The sequence below is a fragment of the Monodelphis domestica genome, chromosome 2 (assembly GCF_027887165.1).
Source record: "Monodelphis domestica isolate mMonDom1 chromosome 2, mMonDom1.pri, whole genome shotgun sequence".
Classification (NCBI taxonomy): domain Eukaryota; kingdom Metazoa; phylum Chordata; class Mammalia; order Didelphimorphia; family Didelphidae; genus Monodelphis; species Monodelphis domestica.
In genome coordinates this window covers 456858107-456878637 of record NC_077228.1, presented here as the reverse complement: position 1 = coordinate 456878637, position 20531 = coordinate 456858107, and the positions used below count along the sequence as shown (strand labels likewise).

Genomic DNA, 20531 nt, shown 5'->3' with positions numbered 1-20531 from the left:
GTATCACTTTGCTGTTCTTTTTCCCATCTCTGAATTGTTTTCTGAGCTCATTTTTAGGTTTTGCCAGTAAATACTGTTTAATTAGACATGCTGCTTTTCCTTCACCTTCCATCAGTGTAGTATCTACCTCCAGATAAAGAACCGATGGTGTATGAATGCAGATTGAAGTGTAGTAGAACTTTAGCTTTAGGTCCTGATTCTGACACCTTAGGTAAGCCCTAGTGTTAGTTTCCTTGCTTCTATGATGAGAGGGTAGGACTTGATGGTCTCTTCTACAATTAGATCTGCCTTCCCCTCTCTTTTTAGAATAGCAATTACTATTCCATTTAGTGGAATGAGCTCTATATCAAGAGTCAGAAGACCTGTGTTCTAGTTCAGATAGAACTAGTTCAGCTAACTAGCTGTACAACTTTAGGCAAGTCACTTTATCTCTCATTCCTTCTGGATAGATCAAAGGAGTTAATGTACATAATATGCTTTGTAAACTTTAAAGTGCCACACAAATGATAGTTATTTTAATTAATAAAAATAAAGATGTTTATTCTTCCAACCTCAGTATTTTAAATTCAGCTTTATTTTTTTGTAAAATATTTTGTTTCAGTCAGCAAAAATCCACCTCTTAATCTAACAGAAAACAAAAGAAAAAGGGAACCTATTTTATAGTATAGTCAATCAAAACAAATTTTCACTTTGGCCATGTCAAAAAAAAGCCTTAGCCCCTTCTCTTCTCTATCATGAGGTTTCATGTTTCGTCATTAGTCCTCTGGAATCAAGCTAGTCATTATACTGATAAGAGTTCCTACCTAATTCTTTCAAAGTTGTTTGCTTTTATCATATTATTGTCATTGTATAAATTGTTCTCCTGGTTCTGTTTACTTCATTCTTCATCAGTTTAGTCATGTATTCACAGATTTCTCTTCAGTATTTCTATAGAAAATAGTATTCTATTACACCTGTATACCATGAACTTTAAAAATGTATTCTCCAATTTATTAGCATCTTCTCAGATTCTGTGCCATTTCAGAAAGAACTATGAATATACATGTGTATATATATTTATATCCTTATAGTTTGTTTTGTTTAGAACTAAATAACTCCCTTAGTCTACTAAATAACTCCCTTAGTCTATCCTCCCTCTGATTTCTCCACTCTCTCTTTCTCCTTTGCTTATTTCCATTTGAGTGAGATATTTCTGTAACCAAATATATGTGTATGTTTATTTTTTCCTTTTGACCAGTTCAGATGACACTGAGGTTCAAGTGCCAGCTCTTCCTCTGAACTCCTTCTTCCTTGTTTATATAGATGTTTACTTGTGCACCTCAATTGTGTGAGATAATTTTCCCTAATCTTCTTTTCGCTTTCCTTCCCCTGGGTATCCCTCCTCCCCTGGGTCTCTTCCTCTCTTTCTGTCCTCTTAAGATCATTAAGAGATAATAGAACCACTTTTGGACTTTATCTAATGATCCTGATGATGATAGGGTTTAGAGAGGACCATGTATCATTTCTTCATATTGGAACATAAGCATTTTATCATTGTTTAGTTCTTTGTTATTGTTCATTCATGTTTTATCTTATGTTCTTTGTTTCTGTATTTGATCTTCCAAATATCTTTAAAGCTTTGATCTTTTCATCAGAAATTCTTAGAAATCCTTTATTTCGTTGAAGGCCTATTTTCCCCACTGTATTTATACCAAGTTTCATTGGAAAAGTTATTGTTGACTGTAAGCCTATATCCTTTACATTCTGGAATGTTGTATTCTAAGTTCTCTGCTTCTTTATAGAACATGGGGTGATCCTGACTGTGGCTCCTTGGTACTTGAATTCTTTCTTTCTGGCTGTTTGTAGTCATCTTTCTTTGACTTGGAAGCTCTCAATTTTGACTATGATGTTCCTAAGAGTTTTCATTTTGGGGTTTCTTTTAACATTCGAGTTTCTGTTTTCTTTTTTTAATTTTGTGATGAATATTTTTCAGCCAGTCTGAAAGAAAACAGACAAACTTCAAGTCAATAACAGGTTTATTGAGAGACACCAATGTCAGCAAAGCTGGGTCATTAGGCTTTCTGCCACCTAAGACAATTGAATGAGAGTTTTCCCTTGCTTATCTACCCTAAAATTACATTACATCAGGGTAGGGAGATAGTTTTTCCTAAAGGGGTGAGAGATACAATTTTGTGACAATAGGTGGGGGAATACATTTTCTGACATTTACACCATAATGGGTTTTCACAAATAATTCTATTAATCTCTAGTCAATCATTATCCCAGATTAATCACTTCCTGATTGATACTTATATCTGGGGTCTTATTTAAAGGGGTCAAAGATGCCCATTTTCTTCAATTTTGAGTTCCAAAATTTTTCCCTTCCTCTCCTTCTCTCTTTGAGAAGGCAAATAATTTAATATTGATTATACATGTGTAGTCATGCAAAACATTTCCACATTAGCCATGTTGTAAGAGAAAACACAGATAAATGCAAGAATAACAAAAAAAATGTTAAGTATGCCTCAATCTTCATTCATACACCATCGGTTCTTTATCTGGAGGTAGATTGCATTCATCATAAGTCCTTAAGAATTGTTTCGGATCATTGTTTTGCTGATAATAGCTAAAACATTTGTGGTTGTTCATCATATAATATTGCAGTTACTATGTATAATGTTCTCTTGGTTCTGCTCCTTTCACTTTGAATCAGTTAATGTAAATCTTCCCAGGTTTTCCTGAAAGCACCCTTCTCATCATTTCTTATAGCATAGAAGTATTCCATCACAATCATATATCACAACTTGTTCAGCCATTCCCCAGTTGATGGGCATCCCCTCATTTTTTAGTCTTTGCCCTCCAAAAAGAGCTGCTATAAATACTTTTGTACACATATAAGTCTTTCCTTTTCTCTGATCTTTGTTTCTATGATGCCCTGAGGGCTATTTATGGGCCAAAAGACCCACAGTATATCTCAGCTACTCAGCATTGGTGGAAGCACAGTGGTCAGTGATAAGGATAATGACCTGGAGATTGGCTGAATGCTTTCATAGTATTCTCAACATCAAAGCTGGAGTCATTGATCATATATACTTCAGGTTGAAATCAAACTTCCAGCTGAAGAAGTTTTGAATGCTGTTAGGCTCCTCATCTGGCAAAAGTTGACTGGTGCTGATTCCATTCCAGCAGAGGAGGAGCAAGGCAGGGAGTCCACTGTTCATACAAAAGTCGACTGAAATTTTCCAGGTTATATGGCAAGAGGAAGTTATCCTCCAGGAGATCAAGGATGCCTCCATTATCCACCTCTATAAAGGAAAAAGAAATAGGTTGTTTTGTGCCAAACACAGGGTTGGGCTGGGGGAGGCCAGTTCTTAGTCACTGCTAGCAGGATTCTTTGTAGAGTCCTCATTAATAGGTTGATCCTCCTCCTATAAGATGGGTCATCTACTTAAGCACCACTGTGGCTTCAGAAAGGGGGGGGGGCAGCTGGATAGCTCAGTGGATTGAGAACCAGGTCTAGAGACGGAAGGTCCTGGGTTCAAATGTGGCCTCAGACACCCCAGCAGTATGACCCTGGGCAAGTCACTTGACCCCCATTGTCTAGCCCTTACCACTCTTCTGCCTTGGAGCCAATACACAGTATTGACTTCAAGACGGAAGGTAAGGGTTTTTATTTAAAATAATAATAATAATAATTTAAAAAAAGAAAGGGCTGAGGAACTATTGATATGTTATTTGCTGCCCTATAACTCTAGGAGAAATGCCAGGAGCAGAACAGAGGTCAGTGCACAAAGTTCATTGATCTGACCTTTGATAATGTCAATCCTGAGGATTTGTGGAACATCATGACAATTTTTGGTTTCTCAGAGAAGTTCATCAATATTGTATGATAGTTTCATGATGGAATGTGTATTGGGTTCTGGGTAATGAACTGTGCTCTCATACTTTACTGTCACCAGTGAAGAGAAGTAGAGTTGTGTTTTATCCCATGATTTTATCTATTCAATTCTATATAAACATAATTTTAAAATAATTGTTATCTGACATTTTGCAATTCATATTCTCTCCCTCCTTTCCACCCCCCCCATGGGAAATAGTCTAATATAGGTTTTACCACTATTGTCACACTGTATATATTTCCATATTCCTCATGCAGTGAAAGAAGACACATCACACATATAAGAAAAAAATCATGAAGGAAATAAAGTGGAAAATGGTATGTTTTGATCTGCATTCAAAATGACAATTCCTTTACTAGCAGTGGATAGCATTTCTCATCAAGAGTCCATTGAGGTTATCTTGGAACCTTGCATTGTTGATAATAGTTTAGTCCTTCAAGTTGATCTTTGTACACTATTTCTGTTACTGTATACAGTCTTTTCCTGGTTTTGTTCACTTTTTTTTTTAAATCCTTGTCTTATAATTGATATAAGTGTCAGTTTCATGGCAGAAGAAAGGTAAGGGCTAGGCAATTGGGTTTAAGTTATACAGCTAGGAAGTGTTTGATGACATATTTGAACCCAAAACATCCTGTCTCCAGGCTTGCCTCTTTATCCACTGAACTGTCTAGCTGCCCCATCACCTTTTATTTCTATATCAGGATCCATTTTGACTTTATCTTGATATATGTATGGTGTGAGATGTTTTATATCTAGTTTCTGCCATATGTTTTCCAATTTTCTCAGCAGTTTTTGCCCAATTGAGTTCTTACTCCCAAAGCTTAGACCTTGGGCTTCTAAACACTAGGTTCCTATGGTCATTTTCTACCATGTGTTGATTACCTAACCTGTTCCATTGACCCACTGCTCTATTTCTTAGTCAATACCAGATTGTTTTGATTGATGGTTACCTCTTTATAATATAGTTTGAGATCTAAGTAAGGCTAGGCCACCTCCTTTCAAAGTTTTTTTCATTAATTCTCTTGATATTCCTGACCTTTTGTTCTTCCAGATGAATTTTGTTATGATTTTTTTTAGATCTATGAAGTAATTTGGGGTAGTTTGGGTGATAAAGCACCGAATCGATAGATTAATTTGGGCAGAATTGTAGTTTTTTATTATATTGACTTGGCTCCCATGCTTTTTAGCATGATTATTTCAGTGATGTTGTCAGATGCCTCAGTGAGCATGAAAACAGCATCAAGGTCAAGTTGCCACACTGACAGTAAATTATTTAACTTGAAAAGGCTACAAGTGGAGACTAAAGTGGAGGGACAGTTGGTGCATGACTTTCTGTTTGCAGGTGATTATGCATTCAGTCTAATCTTTTGAGACTGAGGTGTGACAAAGCATGGGTTGATTCTCAGTTGCTTGTGCTCATTTTGGCCTGGCAATGAACACAAAGAAAACAGTTTCTCCACCAGCCAGCACCATAACATCCACATGTGGCAGCATTGGTTATACAGCACATGAAGAAATTTTGAATGCTGTGGATAAGTTCACTTACCTTGGTGCAGCATACTTTTCTAGGAGTGTCCACATTGATGATGAGGTCGATACACACATTGCCAGAGCTAGCTCAGAGTTTGAGAGGCTCTGAATGAAAGTATGGTGATGAGGTGCCTACCAAACTGAAGGTTAAAGGTTAACAGAGCTGTGTGCTGACCTCATTGCTGTATGCCCATAAAACCTGCATATGGTCTATCAGTGCCATGCCAGGAAATAGAATTACTTCCATTAGAAGTTTTAACAAAATATAATTACCTTCCCTATCCCTTTTGATCAGGTCTATTTTTGCTTTGGCTTTATCAGATATCATGATTACCACTCCTGCCTTCTTTTTGTCAGTTGAGGCTCAGAAGGTCTTACTCCATCCTTTAATTCTGACCTTGTGGGTGTCTACCCGCCTCATGTGTGTTTCTTGAAGACAACATATGGTAGGGTTTTGGATTCTAATCCATTCTGCTATTCATCTATGTTTTATGGGTGAGTTCATCCCATTCATGCTCAAAGTTATGACTGTTACTTTTGGACTACCTGGCATTTTGATATCCTTCCCTAATTCTAACCTTTCTTCTTTCAGCTCTACCTTTTAGTCCAGTGATTTACTTTAAATCAGTCCCCCTTGTCCCCTCCCTTGATATATTTCCCTTTCTAGTCCCTCCCTTTTTGTTCCCTCCCCCCTACCCCCCTTGGTTTTCCCTTCTCCCTTCCCTTGTTGGGTAAGATAAAATTCAAGATCCCAATGGATCTGGATGTTCTTCCCTCTCAGAGTTGATTTCCCTGAGAGTAAGGTTTAAGTAAAAACTCTCTTCCTCTCCTTCTTATAGGAGTTTTCTTCCCCTCCCCTTCCCATGTGAATCTTTGTGTGAGAAAGATTATTCTATTTGGTCTTTCTTTTCCCCCTACTTACACATTACATTTTCCCCACATATTAATATACATAGATTGATATAAATGTAGTCCTTATAGAAGAGAATTTGAGTAAAAGAAAAAGATAACATTTTTCTCCTTTTCCCTTTCCTTCATATTTACCTTTCCAGGTATTCCATGCTCTTTGTTTTTCGATATCGAACTTTCCACAGAGCTCTGGTCTTTTCTTTGCAAAAACTTGGAAATCTTCTATTTTGTTGAATGCCCATACTTTCCCTTGGAAGTATATAGTCAGTTTTGATGGATAGCTGATTCTTGGTTGAAGACCCAGCTCTCTTGACTTTCTGAAAATCATGTTCCATTCTTTACGGTCATTCAGAGTGGAACTTGCAAGGTCTTGTGTGACCCTGATTGGCATTCCTTTATATCTAAATTGTCTTTTTCTGGCTTGTAAGATTTTTTCTTTTGCTTGAAAGCTTTGGAATTTGGCAATTACATTCCTGGGAGTTGTCTTTTGGGGATTTAGTGTAAAGGATGTTCTGTGAGCTCTTTCAATGCCTGTATTGCCCTCTTGTTCTAGGATCTCTGGGCAATTTTCTTTGATTATCTCTTGTATTACGATGTTGAGTTTGCTGTTTATTTCTGGCTTTTCTGGTAGTCCAATTATTCTTAAATTGTCTTTTCTCCCTCTATTTTCCAAGTCTATGACCTTGTCAGTGAGATATTTTATATTCTCTTCTAATTTCTTGGTCTTTTGGCTTTGCTTTATTAATTCTTGCTCATTGTCTTCGAGTTGCCTAATTCTGACCTTTAAAGCCTGGTTTTCCTTCTCACTTTGGTCAAACTGGTTTTGTAGATGCGTGAATTTCTTTTGCATTATTTCCCACTTTTCCACCCAGAAGGCTTCCATCTTTTTTATCCTTTCTGATTTAAGATTCTTCATGGGTTTGTGGAGAGTTTCCATCCTTTGGAACGTTTCGGCACATTTGCTTGTGTTTCCTCTTCTATCTCCTCTGTATTTTGTATTTTTGCTCCATAAAATGTGTCCAAAGTCGCCCCTTCTTCTTGTTTTTCTTGGAATTTTGGGGCTTTTGTGCTTCTGTGGAGTTTGCCATCTCTATCTGAGTGGGGAGGACTGGCTTTTCTTATCACTGTCTGGTGTTCAGAGGTTTTAGCCCCAGGCAGAGTGTCTGTTTTATGCAGTTGTTGTTCTGTCTTCCCCATGAAGCCAGGAATTGCTCCAGGCTCTGAGCCTGGCTTGGCTCTTTCCTCTGGGTGTTTGTTTCTGTGCCTTAGCAGGTCAGAAGAGCCAGCATGGAGGGGCCAAGGGGCCGTCACTTCCCAGAGCTCAGAGGGCTCCTGATAGGATTAGCTTTCCCTGGGTTGAACTGAGTATGCCCTGAGCCGTGAGACTGGGATGGAAGGATCCAGCCAGGGGGTTACAAGCTCCCTCCGCCTCCTCTCTGTTTCCCTGCTGTCTGTGTTGGGTGCCCCCTAGTCTGAGTCAGGTTGTTTTCAGGAAGCGGCCTTCAGAATAGCTGGCCCTGAGGCTCTGAGGTTCCCTCTGCTGCCTCGGACTCAGCGCTCTGGGTTGGGGGGATGGGTCCTGGGACCTTCTGTGGGGTTTTCCTTAATGGACTTCCCTGACCTGCAGGGTCCCACAAGGGAAGGGGCTCACCTTTGTGATGGGACCAAGGAGAGATAGGAACCAAGAACCAGGGTGGAAATGAAAGACATGGACAAAGTGTTTGAATAGGGCAGGCAACCCCCTGTGATACTCCCTTTGATAGGAAAGTATGAGTACAAAGGAAAAGGTGGATGAGGAGATTAAGATAGGGAATGCAGTCCGAGATGGTTACAGCCTCTGGGAAGGAGAAGGTTAAGAGGAGAGAGAGACATAGTCATTGAGGAACCCAGTGGAGCTCCATGGAAGGGGAGAGAAAGCCAAGAGGAAGTTCATGGGTTTGCCTCTGAATTTATTCCTGTCCTGCTTGGGCAGTACTCCCAAGCACATAGTAACCACATCACAAAGTATAGACACTTAAGATTGGGTGGCAAGGTAGAGGGAACACCTTTGGGCGTGTAGATTGCTTTCCTGGGGAATTGAGTCCTAGCATGTTAATGAGTTTGTCTTAGCCAAGGGTGGCATGGCCAGTTCAAGGTTATTCACAAGCCTCATTGGTATAACCTTATGCTTGGAGACACAGTAATCATACAGTCATTTATATTTCATTGATGTGAATATGCTTGGGATGCTACACCTTCCTTCTGCCTACCCCTTAGGTCCAAGTTATCTCGGGTTCTGGCTTTTGGGGGGCCGTACCTTTTGATCCAGGTCCAGGAGGAGGATTCCCAGGGTCTATGCTGTTGATCGTTTTGAATTTCGGTGCCCTAGGAGCATATAGCTTTAGTTTGGTAAGGAAGGGTTTCTGGAGATCTGAACTTTAGCTTTCTCTAAGCCGCCATCTTGACCGGAAGTCCCCATTCGAAGTTTTAGGAAAATTCTGGAGATGGCCTTGCAAAACAAGGTACAGGATACCAAGGGCTTTTCTCAAGCTAAACTGTCAGGCATATTCAGGCATAGAGTGCCACTCTGATGGTCTGGCCACATTGTGAGAAGGCTGGATGTAGGTAGGTAGGTAAAGACAGTTTTACAGAGAACTTGCACAATGAACGTGCTCACCCAGGGTCAGAAGAAGCGATACAAGGACACCTCAGGGTCTCTAGAACTTTAGTATCGATTGTGAGGCATGGGAGACAGTGGTGTGATCTATGGGTAAAGCAGAATTTCAGGAGCTCAAAAAAAAAAAAGTAAGATGTGCAAAGGCAGATGTCTCCATCCCAAATGTTTATACAAATTATTTATGCTTGACCTGGGCTTTTCCCACATCCCCTTCTACATTTGTCATTTTCCTTTTCTGTCATATTAGCCAGTCTGATAGGTGTGAGGTGGTAAGACAAAGTTGTTTTAATTTACATTTCTGTATTCATTGGAGAGTTAGAACATGTTTCCATATGACTAGATAGTTGTTTTTTAACCCTTTCTGTCTTAGTAACAACTCTTAAAGACAGAAGGGCATGGGCTAGGCAAATGGGTTAGCCCAGGGTCACTCAGCTAGGAAGTAGCTGAGGTCAAATTTAAACCCAAGTCCTTTTAACTCCAGGCCTGGTGTCTATCTACTGAGCCACCTCACTTTGATTTCTTCATCTGATGATGGCCTTGTGCATATACTTTGACCATTTATCAATTGGGTAATGATTTCTATTCTTTAAAATTTGACTCGATTCTCTAAATATCTGAGACATGAAAAACTTGCTATAAAATCCCCTCCCCCCATCCCCCCTGTTTCCTGCTTTTTTAGAGTCTTGCCGTATTGGTTTTGTTTGTACAAAACTTTAAAAACTTAATGTAATCAAAATTATTCATTTTACATTCATTAATGTTTTCTATTTCTTCTTTGGTCATAAATTCTTCGCTTATCCATAAATCTGACAGGTAAAATATTCTGTGTTCCCCTTATTTGCCTATAATATCACCCTTCATGTCTAAATCCTATACCCAGTTTTACCCTATTTTGGTGTTGGTCCACACTTAGTTTTTGCTATACTGCTTTTCAGTGTAGCAGAAATTTTTGTCAAATGCTGTTCTGATTTTTCTCTCCAAATCTTGGATCTTTGGGTTTGTCAAACACTAGATTACTATAATCATTTATTACTATGTATTGTATACCTAATATGCCACTGATCCACCACTGTATTTCTTAACCAGTACCATATTGTGGTGGTTTTTAAAAATTATACCTTCTGTCTTAGAATTGATACTAAGTATGAATTAAAGAGTGATAAGAGCTAGGCATTTGGGGTTAAGAGACTTACCCAGGGTCACACAGGTAGGAAGTGTCTTAGGTCAGATTCGAACCCAGGACCTCCCATCTCTAGGCCTGGTCACTATCCACTGACCGATCTAGCTACCCCTACTGTAGTATTTTGATGATTACTGATTAGTAATACAGTTTGAGATCTGGTAAGGCTACCTTCTTTCACATTTTTTTTCATTGATCCCATTATTCTTGGCATTTTGTTCTTCCAGGCAAATTGTGTTGTGATTTTTTTCTAGTGTTAATTTTTTTTTTGACAATTTGGTATGGCACTGAATGAGTAGACTAATTAGGTAGAATTGTAATTTTTATTCTATTTTCTTGGTCTACCCATATGCAATTAATGTTTCTCCAATTATTTGGATCTGACTTATTTATGGGAAAAGTGTTTTGTCATTGTGTTTATATAGTTCTAGTGAGTGGCAGGTGGACTTCCAGTTATTTTATGTTGTCTGCAGTTATTTTAAATGGAATTTCTTTTTCTTTCTCTTGCTTTTGGACTTTGTATGGTGTGTATATATATTATATATGGTAATATATAGAAATACTGATCATTTATGTGGGTTTATTTTATATTCTGCTCATTGATAGTTTTAGGGAAAGCTCCCCTTAGTCCTAGTTTTTATTTTATGTATTTATTTATTCATTATTATTATTTTTAAATAAAACCCTTACCTTCTGTCTTAGAGTAGTAAGGGCTAGGCAATGGGGTTTAAGTAGGCAGTGCCTGAGGTCAGATTTGAACCTAGGACTTCCCATCTCTAGGCCTGGCTCTCAACCCACTGAGTCACCCAGCTGCACCCAATCCTAATGTTTTTAATAGGAATAAGTGTTGTATTTTGTCAGAAGCTTTTTCTACATCTATCAAGGTAATCATGTGATTTCTTTTAAAGATATATTGAAATAGGATTAAGACTCTTTTTAGTCATGGTATTTATATAATCCACTGATTCTTAAATTATTTCACCTTGATCAATTTTTCAGGGTTTTTTATGAGATAACATATTTTCAGTCTTTTGACTTTGTTTTAATATTTCTTACTATCTCATGAGTCATTGGATTCTGTTTGGTCCATTCAGGAGTTTCAGTTTGGTACATTTCAGGAGTTCATTTCTTAAACAAAGAAAGTTTTGTATCTTTTTTGCCAAGACGTTAATTCCCTTTCTAGTTCTTTCTTCTGAACCTCTCATTTCTTATTAATTTCTTTTTCCTCTAATGAACTTCTCTACTATCATAATAGCTCTTTATTGTGGGATTCTTTTTTTTCTTTGTGGATTCTTCCAATTTATTTCCAATAGTAGATATAATAGTAGGGCTGTGCTCATCCTGATGCTACTTTATTGGAGGTATTGAGTATTGCATTATCTAGAATTTCAGGGATTGGCCAAGGACCTGAAAGCTTTCTATGCTCGCCAAACAGTGATCCAGGCAGTCTAATTGCTGCTCCTCTGGTCAAAGCTCTGCAAGTGCCTGACCTGGGTTTAGGTCTGAGGAAAAATTGAAACTTAAATTATTGGCTCAGAGGGGCAGAATTGTAGGTTTCTTGTTGGTCTGAGATTCCTGCCCTGGTTATTCCTCTGAAGAACGGGATTTTCCTATGGTTCGAGTCACACTGCTGCAGCTGGCTTCTGAAACTTCTTCCATTCCTGGTACGCTACTCAGGACCTCCCTACATCAACTCATGGACAGATCCACTTTTCAATCCTCCCTAGATTTGGGTAGCAGGCAACAAAGCTGCCAGTATGCATCTCTTCTTATTGAAATGTTCCTGTGAAGGCTAGTGCTGCCTTCATATGTGTCTGAGACTTCTCTTGCTCTGGTGTATAACCCCTTCCTGGTCATATTCTCTTGGCCAGACTCTGCGTCAGCAGATCTCTCTAACTATCTCCCTCTGTGGAGCTCGCCTGGGGAAATTACTCACCATAACTTTTTCTGGATTTTTCAATCAAGATTTCATCTGGCACGTTTTCTAGATATGTTGGAAAGGAGCTCATATGCACTGTTTCCTACTATTTCCATTTTGGCTCTGCCTCTGAAAATTCAATTTTATTCTTTTCCATTCTGAATTCTGCCCCTCTTACTTCTTTCCTACCCATTGAGAAGACAAGAAAAACAAAATCATTGCAAATATGTATAATCTCTGGGCAATTTTCTTTGATTATATCTTGTATCACGATGTCTAGTTTGGTGTTTATTTCTGGCTTTTCTGGAAGTTCAATTATTCTTAAATTATCTCTTCTCCCTCTATTTTCCAGATCTGTCACCTTGTCGGTGAGATATTTTATGTTCTCTTCTAATTTCTTGGTATTTTGGCTTTGCTTTATTAATTCTTGCTCTTTTACACGATCATTGTCTTCCAGTTGCCTGATTCTGACCTTTAAAGCCTGGTTTTCCTTTTCAGTTTGGTCACACCAGTTTCGTAGATGCGTGAATTTCTTTTGCATTATTTCCCACTTTTCTTCCCAGAAGGCTTCCATCTTTTTGGTCATTTCTGATTCAAATTCTTCATGGGTTTGTGGAGAGTTTCCATTTCCTTTGGAAGGTTTCAGAGCATTTTCTTGTGCATCGTCTTCTATCTCCTCTGTATTTTGTATTTTGGCTCCATAGAATGCGTCCAAAGTTGCCCCTTTCTTCTTATTTTTCTTGGGATTTTTGGGCTTCTGTGCTTCTGTGGAGTTTGCCATCTCTGAATGGGGAGGATTAGCTTTTCTTATCTCTGTCTGGTGTTCAGAGGTTTTAGTTCTGGGCAGATTGTCCGTTCTATGAGCTTTCCCTGAGTTGAACTGAGTATGCCTTAAGGCAGTGACTTTCACTGGAACTGGAATGGAAGGATCTGGCCAGGGGGTTACACTCGCCCCCGGCTCTCTCTGTTTCCCTGCTGTTTGGGTGCCCCCTCGACTGGGTCGGGTTGCTTTCCGGAAGTTGCCTTCAGAATAGCTGGCCATGAGGCTGTCTTGTCGGCCCTGAGGGTTACTGTTGTTTCAGATGACCCTGCTCTCTGAGGGGGGAAGGGCCGCGGCTTCCCGGAGCTTTGGACTCTGCACTCCTACCCCTTAGGTCCGAGTGATCTCGGGTTCTGGCTTTTGAGGGAGGCCGTACCTTTTGATCCAGGTCCAGGTCCAGGAGGAGGATTCCCAGGGTCTATGCTGTTGATCATTTTGAATTTCGGCGCCCTAGGAGCATATAGTTTGAGATCGGTAGGGAAGGGTTTCCGGAGATCTGAACTTTAGCTTTCTCTAAGCCGCCATCTGACCGGAAGTCACAAATATGTATAATCAAGCAAAATAAATCCCTGCACTAGCCATGTCAAAAAGGAAGAAAGAGAAAGAAAAGAAAAACTGAACACCATGTTGCACACTGAATCCATCAGCTCTATCTAGAGATGGATAGCATGTTTCATCATGATCCCTTTGGAATTTATGATTGGTTATTGTGTCTCTCAGGATGATTTTGAGGTTCAAAAGGGATTTATATTAAAATTCTAAAATATTTTGAAAAATAAAAAATGATTTTAATTACCAAGATATTATGATTATTTTTATTCCCTTCCTTCTATTGTATTCACTGTTTCCAGTAGTAAATTACTTTTTCCATGGAATATAGCTTCAATTTGGTCTATTCAAATTTTCTTTGGTCAGATTTTGTGCCCCTTGTTTTAAGCTATTTTTTTCATAGCTTTCTTTTATAACTCATTTCTTCCCCCTTTTCCCCTTTACTACCCTCATTTGTTTTTTTAAATCCTATTTTAACACTTTAAAACAATTTTTGCTTTGCTTTAATTTTTCTAGGAATTTTGATTGGACTTATGTCCAAGTTGAATTTTCTTTGAAGCTTTGCCTGTAGATGTTTTGAAGATAATCTTTTATTCTGGGTTTGTGTTGTGAGTTTTTCTAGTTACCACAATAGCTCTTTATGATGGGGTTCATTTTTCGTTTGTTCATTCTTCTAGCCAATTTCCTCATTTAGGACTTGATGTTCAAGTGGGTTCTGAACATTTCTAGGAGGGATGTTTGCTTTCAGTTTCTTTTTTTTCTTTTTTCTTTTCTTTTTGCTATTTTCACGGCTCAGGCAAGGGCCTGCAGGTTTTCAGATTTCCAAAGTAGTGTGATGGGGGATGGAATCTTTTCATCTTGATCTGAGGTCTATAAATTCCTAACTCAGATTTGAGTAACTGTTGCTAGATTGAGCCACTGTTAGCTCACTGGGGAGGCTCAGTAGGTTCAGAGAGACTGAATTGTAGATTCCCAGTTCCCTCTTTGGTCTGAGACTCCTTTCCTAATCCTCTCCAGGCCTCACCCTGTTCTAGAGGCTAGAACTGAGTCTCTGTTCCGAGGATAGCTAAGACCCATTTAGTGATTGATTACTCCTTTCTACCATCCCTATTGGCAGATCTCCCTCTCATTTTTCCTAGGGATGGGTGATAGATGACCAAACTGCTGAATAGCATCCATTCCTGGACCCTTTGCCTAGGATTCTCTGGAATTTCTTCTTCCTCAGGTTTTTCCTGACCTGGTGACTAGTCTCATCTCTTTCATTCCCTGAGCACTGGTAAATTCAGCTTTCCTGGCTGGATCCCGACCTGAATATCCACAGACTTCTCTGTCTCTTGTTAAGTCACCCTAGACTAGAAGAATTATTCATTGTGATTTTTGTTACCATTTTTAATTGAAATTCAGTCCTGTGAATTTTCAAGGCCTTTGTAGAAGGGATTTGGTAAAGAGCTAGGCTTACTTCCTCCTCTGTTAGCCATTCTTTTTTTTTCCCCCCTCTTAAAATCCTTACCTTCCATCTTGTAATCAATCCTGGGTATTGGTTCCAAGGCAGAAGAGTGGTAAGGACTGGCAATGCGAGTTAAGGGACTTGCCCAGGGTCACACAGCTAGGAAGTGTGTCTGAGGTCAGATTTGAGCCCAGGACCTCCTGTCTCTAGGCCTGACTCTCAATCCACGCAGCCGCCTAACTGCTCCTCTGCTAGCCATCTTGATTTCCCACAATTCAATAGCATTTATTGAGTAGTAATTGACTGTCAAGCAGTCTTTGAGACAATTAAATGCCATTTTAGATATGGTTCCTAGATAATAATCTATTTGGAAGTTTTGTGAACAGTTTCTTTCCATCTTCACTAAGGGAAGACTCATTCAGCTTAAATTGTAGGAAATATTTAAGCCAAATAGTAGGAATAACTTCCTAATAAAAATGGAATGGAAGACTTAAGTGATGAAAGAAGACAGTAATAGAATCTTCTTCTCTGAAGATTTCAGCACAGGAGAAACTCCTCCATGAGGTTATAGTGGCAAGAATATTGAATTTAGAATTTAAAAAACTTGGTTTAGATCCTGGCACTGACACTGACACTTTGTATCCATGGGCACATCACTTAACTGCCTTGACCCTCTTTTCTTCTCTGTGAAATGGAGATGATGATGATTACAATAATAATAACAACAAATTATATAACACCTACTATGTGCCAGGTACTGTGCTAAACACTTTACAAATATGAACTCAGTTGATCTTCACAACAGTCTTGGGAGGCAGATGCTATTATCATCTTGATTTTACAGATAAGGAAACTGAGGCAAGCTGTTTAACTGACTTGCCCAGGATCCCACAATTAGTCATTTGTCTTGAGGCTAGATTTGAACTCATGTTGCTACCTAAAGGCCTGGTCTTCTGTGCCACCTAGCAACTCTTTGCTAAACAGCAAACATTTTGAAAACTATGTAAATATGAATGACAAAGAAATTGTTTTGGATATAAGAGGCTGGATTGAGTTGTCTATACGTGGTTCTTATTGTTATCATTCATGTATCCCATTTGCCTTTTTGGCCAGTTGCTTTTCCATCCACCCCCCTCTCTCTCCTACATCTCTCTTCTTCAAGTTGTTTCTTCTTTCTCCCTCACCTAGCTCATCTTTCTCCTCTCCAGGTTGTCTAGCGTCAGGCGGTGGCAGCGTCTCTACTTCTCAAGATCATGTTAAAGTAGACGAGAATCAACGTGAGTGGGATGAGGCTTGAGAGGGTTGGGATGGGCAGGTTCTTGGGAGTGGGGGGTGGAACTTGTGGCTGAAGGAAAGAGGGCCATGTGTTTGGTATTGGGGCTTCCCTTTAGGCTTTGCTTCTGTATACTAGCCTCACGTGTCCTATTCCTCTAGCTGTCACGCTGTCCTGCTACTTTTCGGGCTTCTACTCACCCCGAGTGGAGTGGAAGTTTGTTAAGGGAAGCACGACCAGCCTGGTTTGCTTTGACAACAAGATTACTGGTGAGTCACTGGGATCCTTTTGACAATTTTCCCAATCCCCCAAAGCGCTCCAATCTGTGATAAAAAGAAGCAGTTATGCTATATAACCTCGAGGGAAAACGTGGGGCCCATTTGGTGTCTAAGACAGTGCCTCCATTATGTTATGAGGGTGGTGAGAAAAGGTTCCCTGGGCCCTTGGATTCAAGGATGCTTATGAATTTGGTGTGACATTTCCAGTTTTCATCTTACTCTTTCTCCATGCTTCCGCCTTGCTGATGTTTATTTCCCAACAACCACAGGTCCCTACCAAGACCGGGTGGAATTCTCCCAGACTGGTATTCATTTCCGTACCGTGACCCGAAAGGACACAGGGACATATACATGTATGGTCACTGATGGAACCAACTATGGGGAGATCGCCGTGCAGCTCACTGTATTAGGTATGAAACGGCATCGTTCTCTTCTCTAACCCTCCTGCTTTAAAGTTTATTGTCTTTTCCCTCTGTTTCTAAAATGATTTCCAGAGCTTAGAAAGGCTGACGATTCTTGAGAATGCTAAGGGAAGAAGGACTTAAAAATTAACCTTTTGGAGCCTAGAAAGAGGGGGGAATCCCCAAATCATACAGAAACTGAGGGACATCAAGCCAGTGATCTAAGGAGATTGAGGAGAATTATAGATAGAGTCCAGGGGAACTGGGTTCCAGCTTTCTAGCATGGCTAAGCCTGACCTGCTGTCAGGAATCAAGTGAGATTCTATATGTGTGTATACATACATTTTAAAAGAATAAAATGTTATGCCAATGCAAGCTTTCATTATGCCTCCCTTCCCTTCCCTCTCTTGTTCTTTTGCATGTTTGTTTTTCGGTTTCAGAGCCCTCTAGAGGAGTATTTTTTGTCAGTGGATGGCTTTAGTGACCAAACTCCAGGTTAAGATCAATGTCTCTTCTCTTCCTAGTGCCACCATCAAAGCCCAATGTCAATATCCCATCTTCAGCTACCATTGGGCATCGAGTTATTCTGACCTGCTCGGAGGGAGAAGGTTCTCCACCCCCTGATTATCAGTGGTACAAGGATGGGGCTCTGATGCCTCTGGACCCCAAGAAGAACCGTGCCTTCAGCAATTCTTCCTATACTATAAACTCTAAGACAGGGGAACTGGTATGACGGTCATGGTTCTCTAGGGGTTGGTGGAAAAGTAGAAAGGAAAAATTGAGCTGGATCTCTTGAGTTTGGGGAGAGGCCTCTGGGACTCCCCTTGGAGCAAGAGGCTGACTTACTGCCTACCTTCTAGGTGTTCGACCCTCTGACAGCTTTTGATTCAGGGGAATATTCCTGCCAAGTTAATAATGGGGTTGGAACTGCCATGCGTTCAGAAGCTATACGCATGGAAGCTGGTGAGTCAGGGTGGGACAGGGCTGTGTGATTGATGCCAAGCCTCTGTGAGGCAGAGCTGGGGGGTCAATGGGAGGGGGGGGTGCTTTTCCCCCCCTAGCTTTCTGTTTATTTGGCATTGGAGGTGGCTGAGTTGCCGGGGCTAGTGGCTGGGTTAGGTAATTAGAAAAAGACCTTTGGGGTACAGTTTCCTGATTCCTCCAGTTGTGTTTCACAGCGGAACTGAATGTAGGGGGCATTGTGGCAGCCGTTTTTGTGACACTTATCCTCCTTGGGCTCCTGGTTTTTGGTGTCTGGTTTGCCTACACTCGAGGATATTTCAACAGTGAGTACCTTTACCCATTCCTCATTCCTGTTTTTCACCATGCCCCTTTCCCTCCCTCCCACAAGGTGATGGACCTTGCCTGGGTTCTGGATCCGTTCCACTTAAGTAGTCTTCTGTGTGGTGGGGGAAGACAGGGGATCTCCTCCCATATGCACCTGGAAGAGCATTAAGCAGAGTGCCGCCTGATCTTTACGGCCCCATTTTCTTTTTTTATTTCAGGAACAAGTAAAGGGTGAGTGAGGTGACCGGCTCTCCTCGTCTAGCAGCCACTGCCCTTGCCCTTAAGCAACAGGAGTTTCTGAAGCAGAGAGCAAGGAGACGGGAGCTACAATTCAGACTTGTGATAGGACTGGGGATGGGGTTGGGAATGGCAGGAGGAACCCCGACTGGGAGGGAGGGAGGACTACTGAATGAATGGTTTTCTCTATATCTTGCAATACTCTAGAAGGTTGAAAGTGGGGAATTCTCTTGACTTTTAAATTGAATATCAGAGGTGAGGGCACTGACGTCTCTCCTCCCTGACTTTTCAGGAGCGCCACTAAGAAAGTAATCTATAGCCAGCCCTCTGCCCGAAGCGATGTGAGTGTGCTGGGTTTGAGCTGGGAGGATGTGGGCATTTGGGGAAGGAGAGGGAGGTTGTCCCACCGGAATGGAAGGGATTTCTAGTTTTGTGATGGTGGGACTATTTATTCAATGAGAATTATAGGAAATTTACTTGAAGTTCTGTTTTCCTAGGGAGAATTCCGACAGACATCATCATTTTTGGTGTGACTCCAACCTATCTCCTCTCCTGTCTTCTGAGTTCATCCTTCATGGATTCTACCGGACTCTGACCTCCTGATGTTAAGAATTTCGCGGGATTCCTTACTTATTTTTTTAGACTGTTCCTTCTTAGGATTTTTTTTTTATGACTCTTCAGCGAGGCCTTTTGTCTGTGCTTATGAGTGAAGTGGAACAATATTACCCTTCTCTTCTTCCATCACTGATGGACTTGCCTGAACCATGTTTCTGGTTTCTAATAAACAGTCTTTCATTTGCCTAGCACTGCCCAGGGCGGGCAGTGGCCTCTGGAGTTGTCACCCACTTTAGCAAGTCCCTTAAATTCTCTTACTTAGTGTTAAGTAGGGGTGCTTAAGTTTTTGATTAATTAATTTAAAAGTTGCTGATTGATAGACAAAGGGAGTTTGATTCACTCTTCACAACAATCAGGCAGACTGAGGGCTGCCTGTCCGGATACCCCTACCCGTCCTCAGCTCCCTACCTGCAGGAGTGGCCAAGCTCCCAGGAATGAATAGCTTCCTTTGTATATTCTGAACTTTAACCCTAACTTGGGGTGTTATAATAACGTTTGGACTCCCTCAGGACTGAGGAGAAGCTGGGGCCTGAGGCCAGAACAGTGTTTCTCAGATAGGGTCACAGAGATTGGAGCTGTGGACTCTGAACAGTGAAAAACCTCTTTGGTTTCTGGGCCCTCCTTTCAAGAGATGCTTCTAGAAAATCACCCAGCCTTTGGAACACTGGGCAGTTTGGCCACTTCTGCAAGACCGTCCGGATCTCTTTGGTGAAGGTGGCTCCAGGGCCACGAGAGCTCTCAAGGAAAAAGCACAGGATGACAATATTTAACACCCACTGATTGACACTAAGTAGAGACTGGAGGCTCAAAGCATTAGCCTTTCATTGCCTGAGATAGATAGGCTTGCCTTTGCAGAAAGGTGTGTGCTTGGGAAGCCTCAGCTCCCTGATGAGTTGCAGGGTGTATGCGTATGAACGTTTTGTGTATGAACGCCATGTGAAATAAAAATTATTGTTTTGTCTAAATAGGTTGTTTTGTCTATGTTAGGGGTATGAGTCTCCAGGTAAATTCAGGTGAAGAGCCTTCACCTGGTTCTTGTTTACTGGAGAGGGCTATTTTGTTCAGGGATAGGCCCCGTCTGCCCTCTAGTGCTCAGTGTCCTCACTGCTGTAGGAATACAACTTGAAGAAGCAAGTAAATCTTTTTATTTAAATTTGGGGGGTCAGACTTTGGAAATTGGGCGGCAAATGTTAATGCTTCACACGTCTCCCTCAATTATTGGCGGGTAAGTGGGACTGCAAATGTCTTGCAAATCTTTGTCCTTTAAACTTGTCAACAATTGAGCATTTCAAAGTATATATACAAAGAAGGAAAAAACTGAACTGTTCTGTAGTTGGCTTTTTGCCCTGCCCTTTTAAGATTAGATTTTGGATCACTTAAAAATTTCCAAATCACTGATTCAGATAAAATCATAGATGGTGTGCTTGTCAATTTCATGAATAACACAAAGCTGAGAGGAAGTACAGGATGGTGGGAGGTATGACTAGATAGCAGTTTATTTGGAAAAGATCTGAGTTTCATGGACTATATATACCCTCAACACTAGCTTTCTC

At 40.5% G+C, this 20531-nt stretch overlaps 1 protein-coding gene across 1 annotated transcript in view; it reads left to right on the top strand.

Moving 5' to 3' along the window:
• Nucleotides 1-19943, top strand: part of F11R (F11 receptor) — a 34684-nt gene extending 14741 nt beyond the window's left edge. The window contains exons 2-10 of the mRNA XM_007484949.3: nucleotides 16096-16164; nucleotides 16322-16429; nucleotides 16708-16848; nucleotides 17364-17566; nucleotides 17700-17802; nucleotides 18018-18125; nucleotides 18345-18357; nucleotides 18656-18704; nucleotides 18861-19943. Coding sequence (XP_007485011.1) covers nucleotides 16096-16164; nucleotides 16322-16429; nucleotides 16708-16848; nucleotides 17364-17566; nucleotides 17700-17802; nucleotides 18018-18125; nucleotides 18345-18357; nucleotides 18656-18704; nucleotides 18861-18896 — 830 coding nt within the window. The 3' untranslated portion in view covers nucleotides 18897-19943. The remainder of the gene's footprint in view (nucleotides 1-16095; nucleotides 16165-16321; nucleotides 16430-16707; nucleotides 16849-17363; nucleotides 17567-17699; nucleotides 17803-18017; nucleotides 18126-18344; nucleotides 18358-18655; nucleotides 18705-18860) is intronic.
• The last annotated feature ends 588 nt before the right edge of the window (nucleotides 19944-20531 follow it).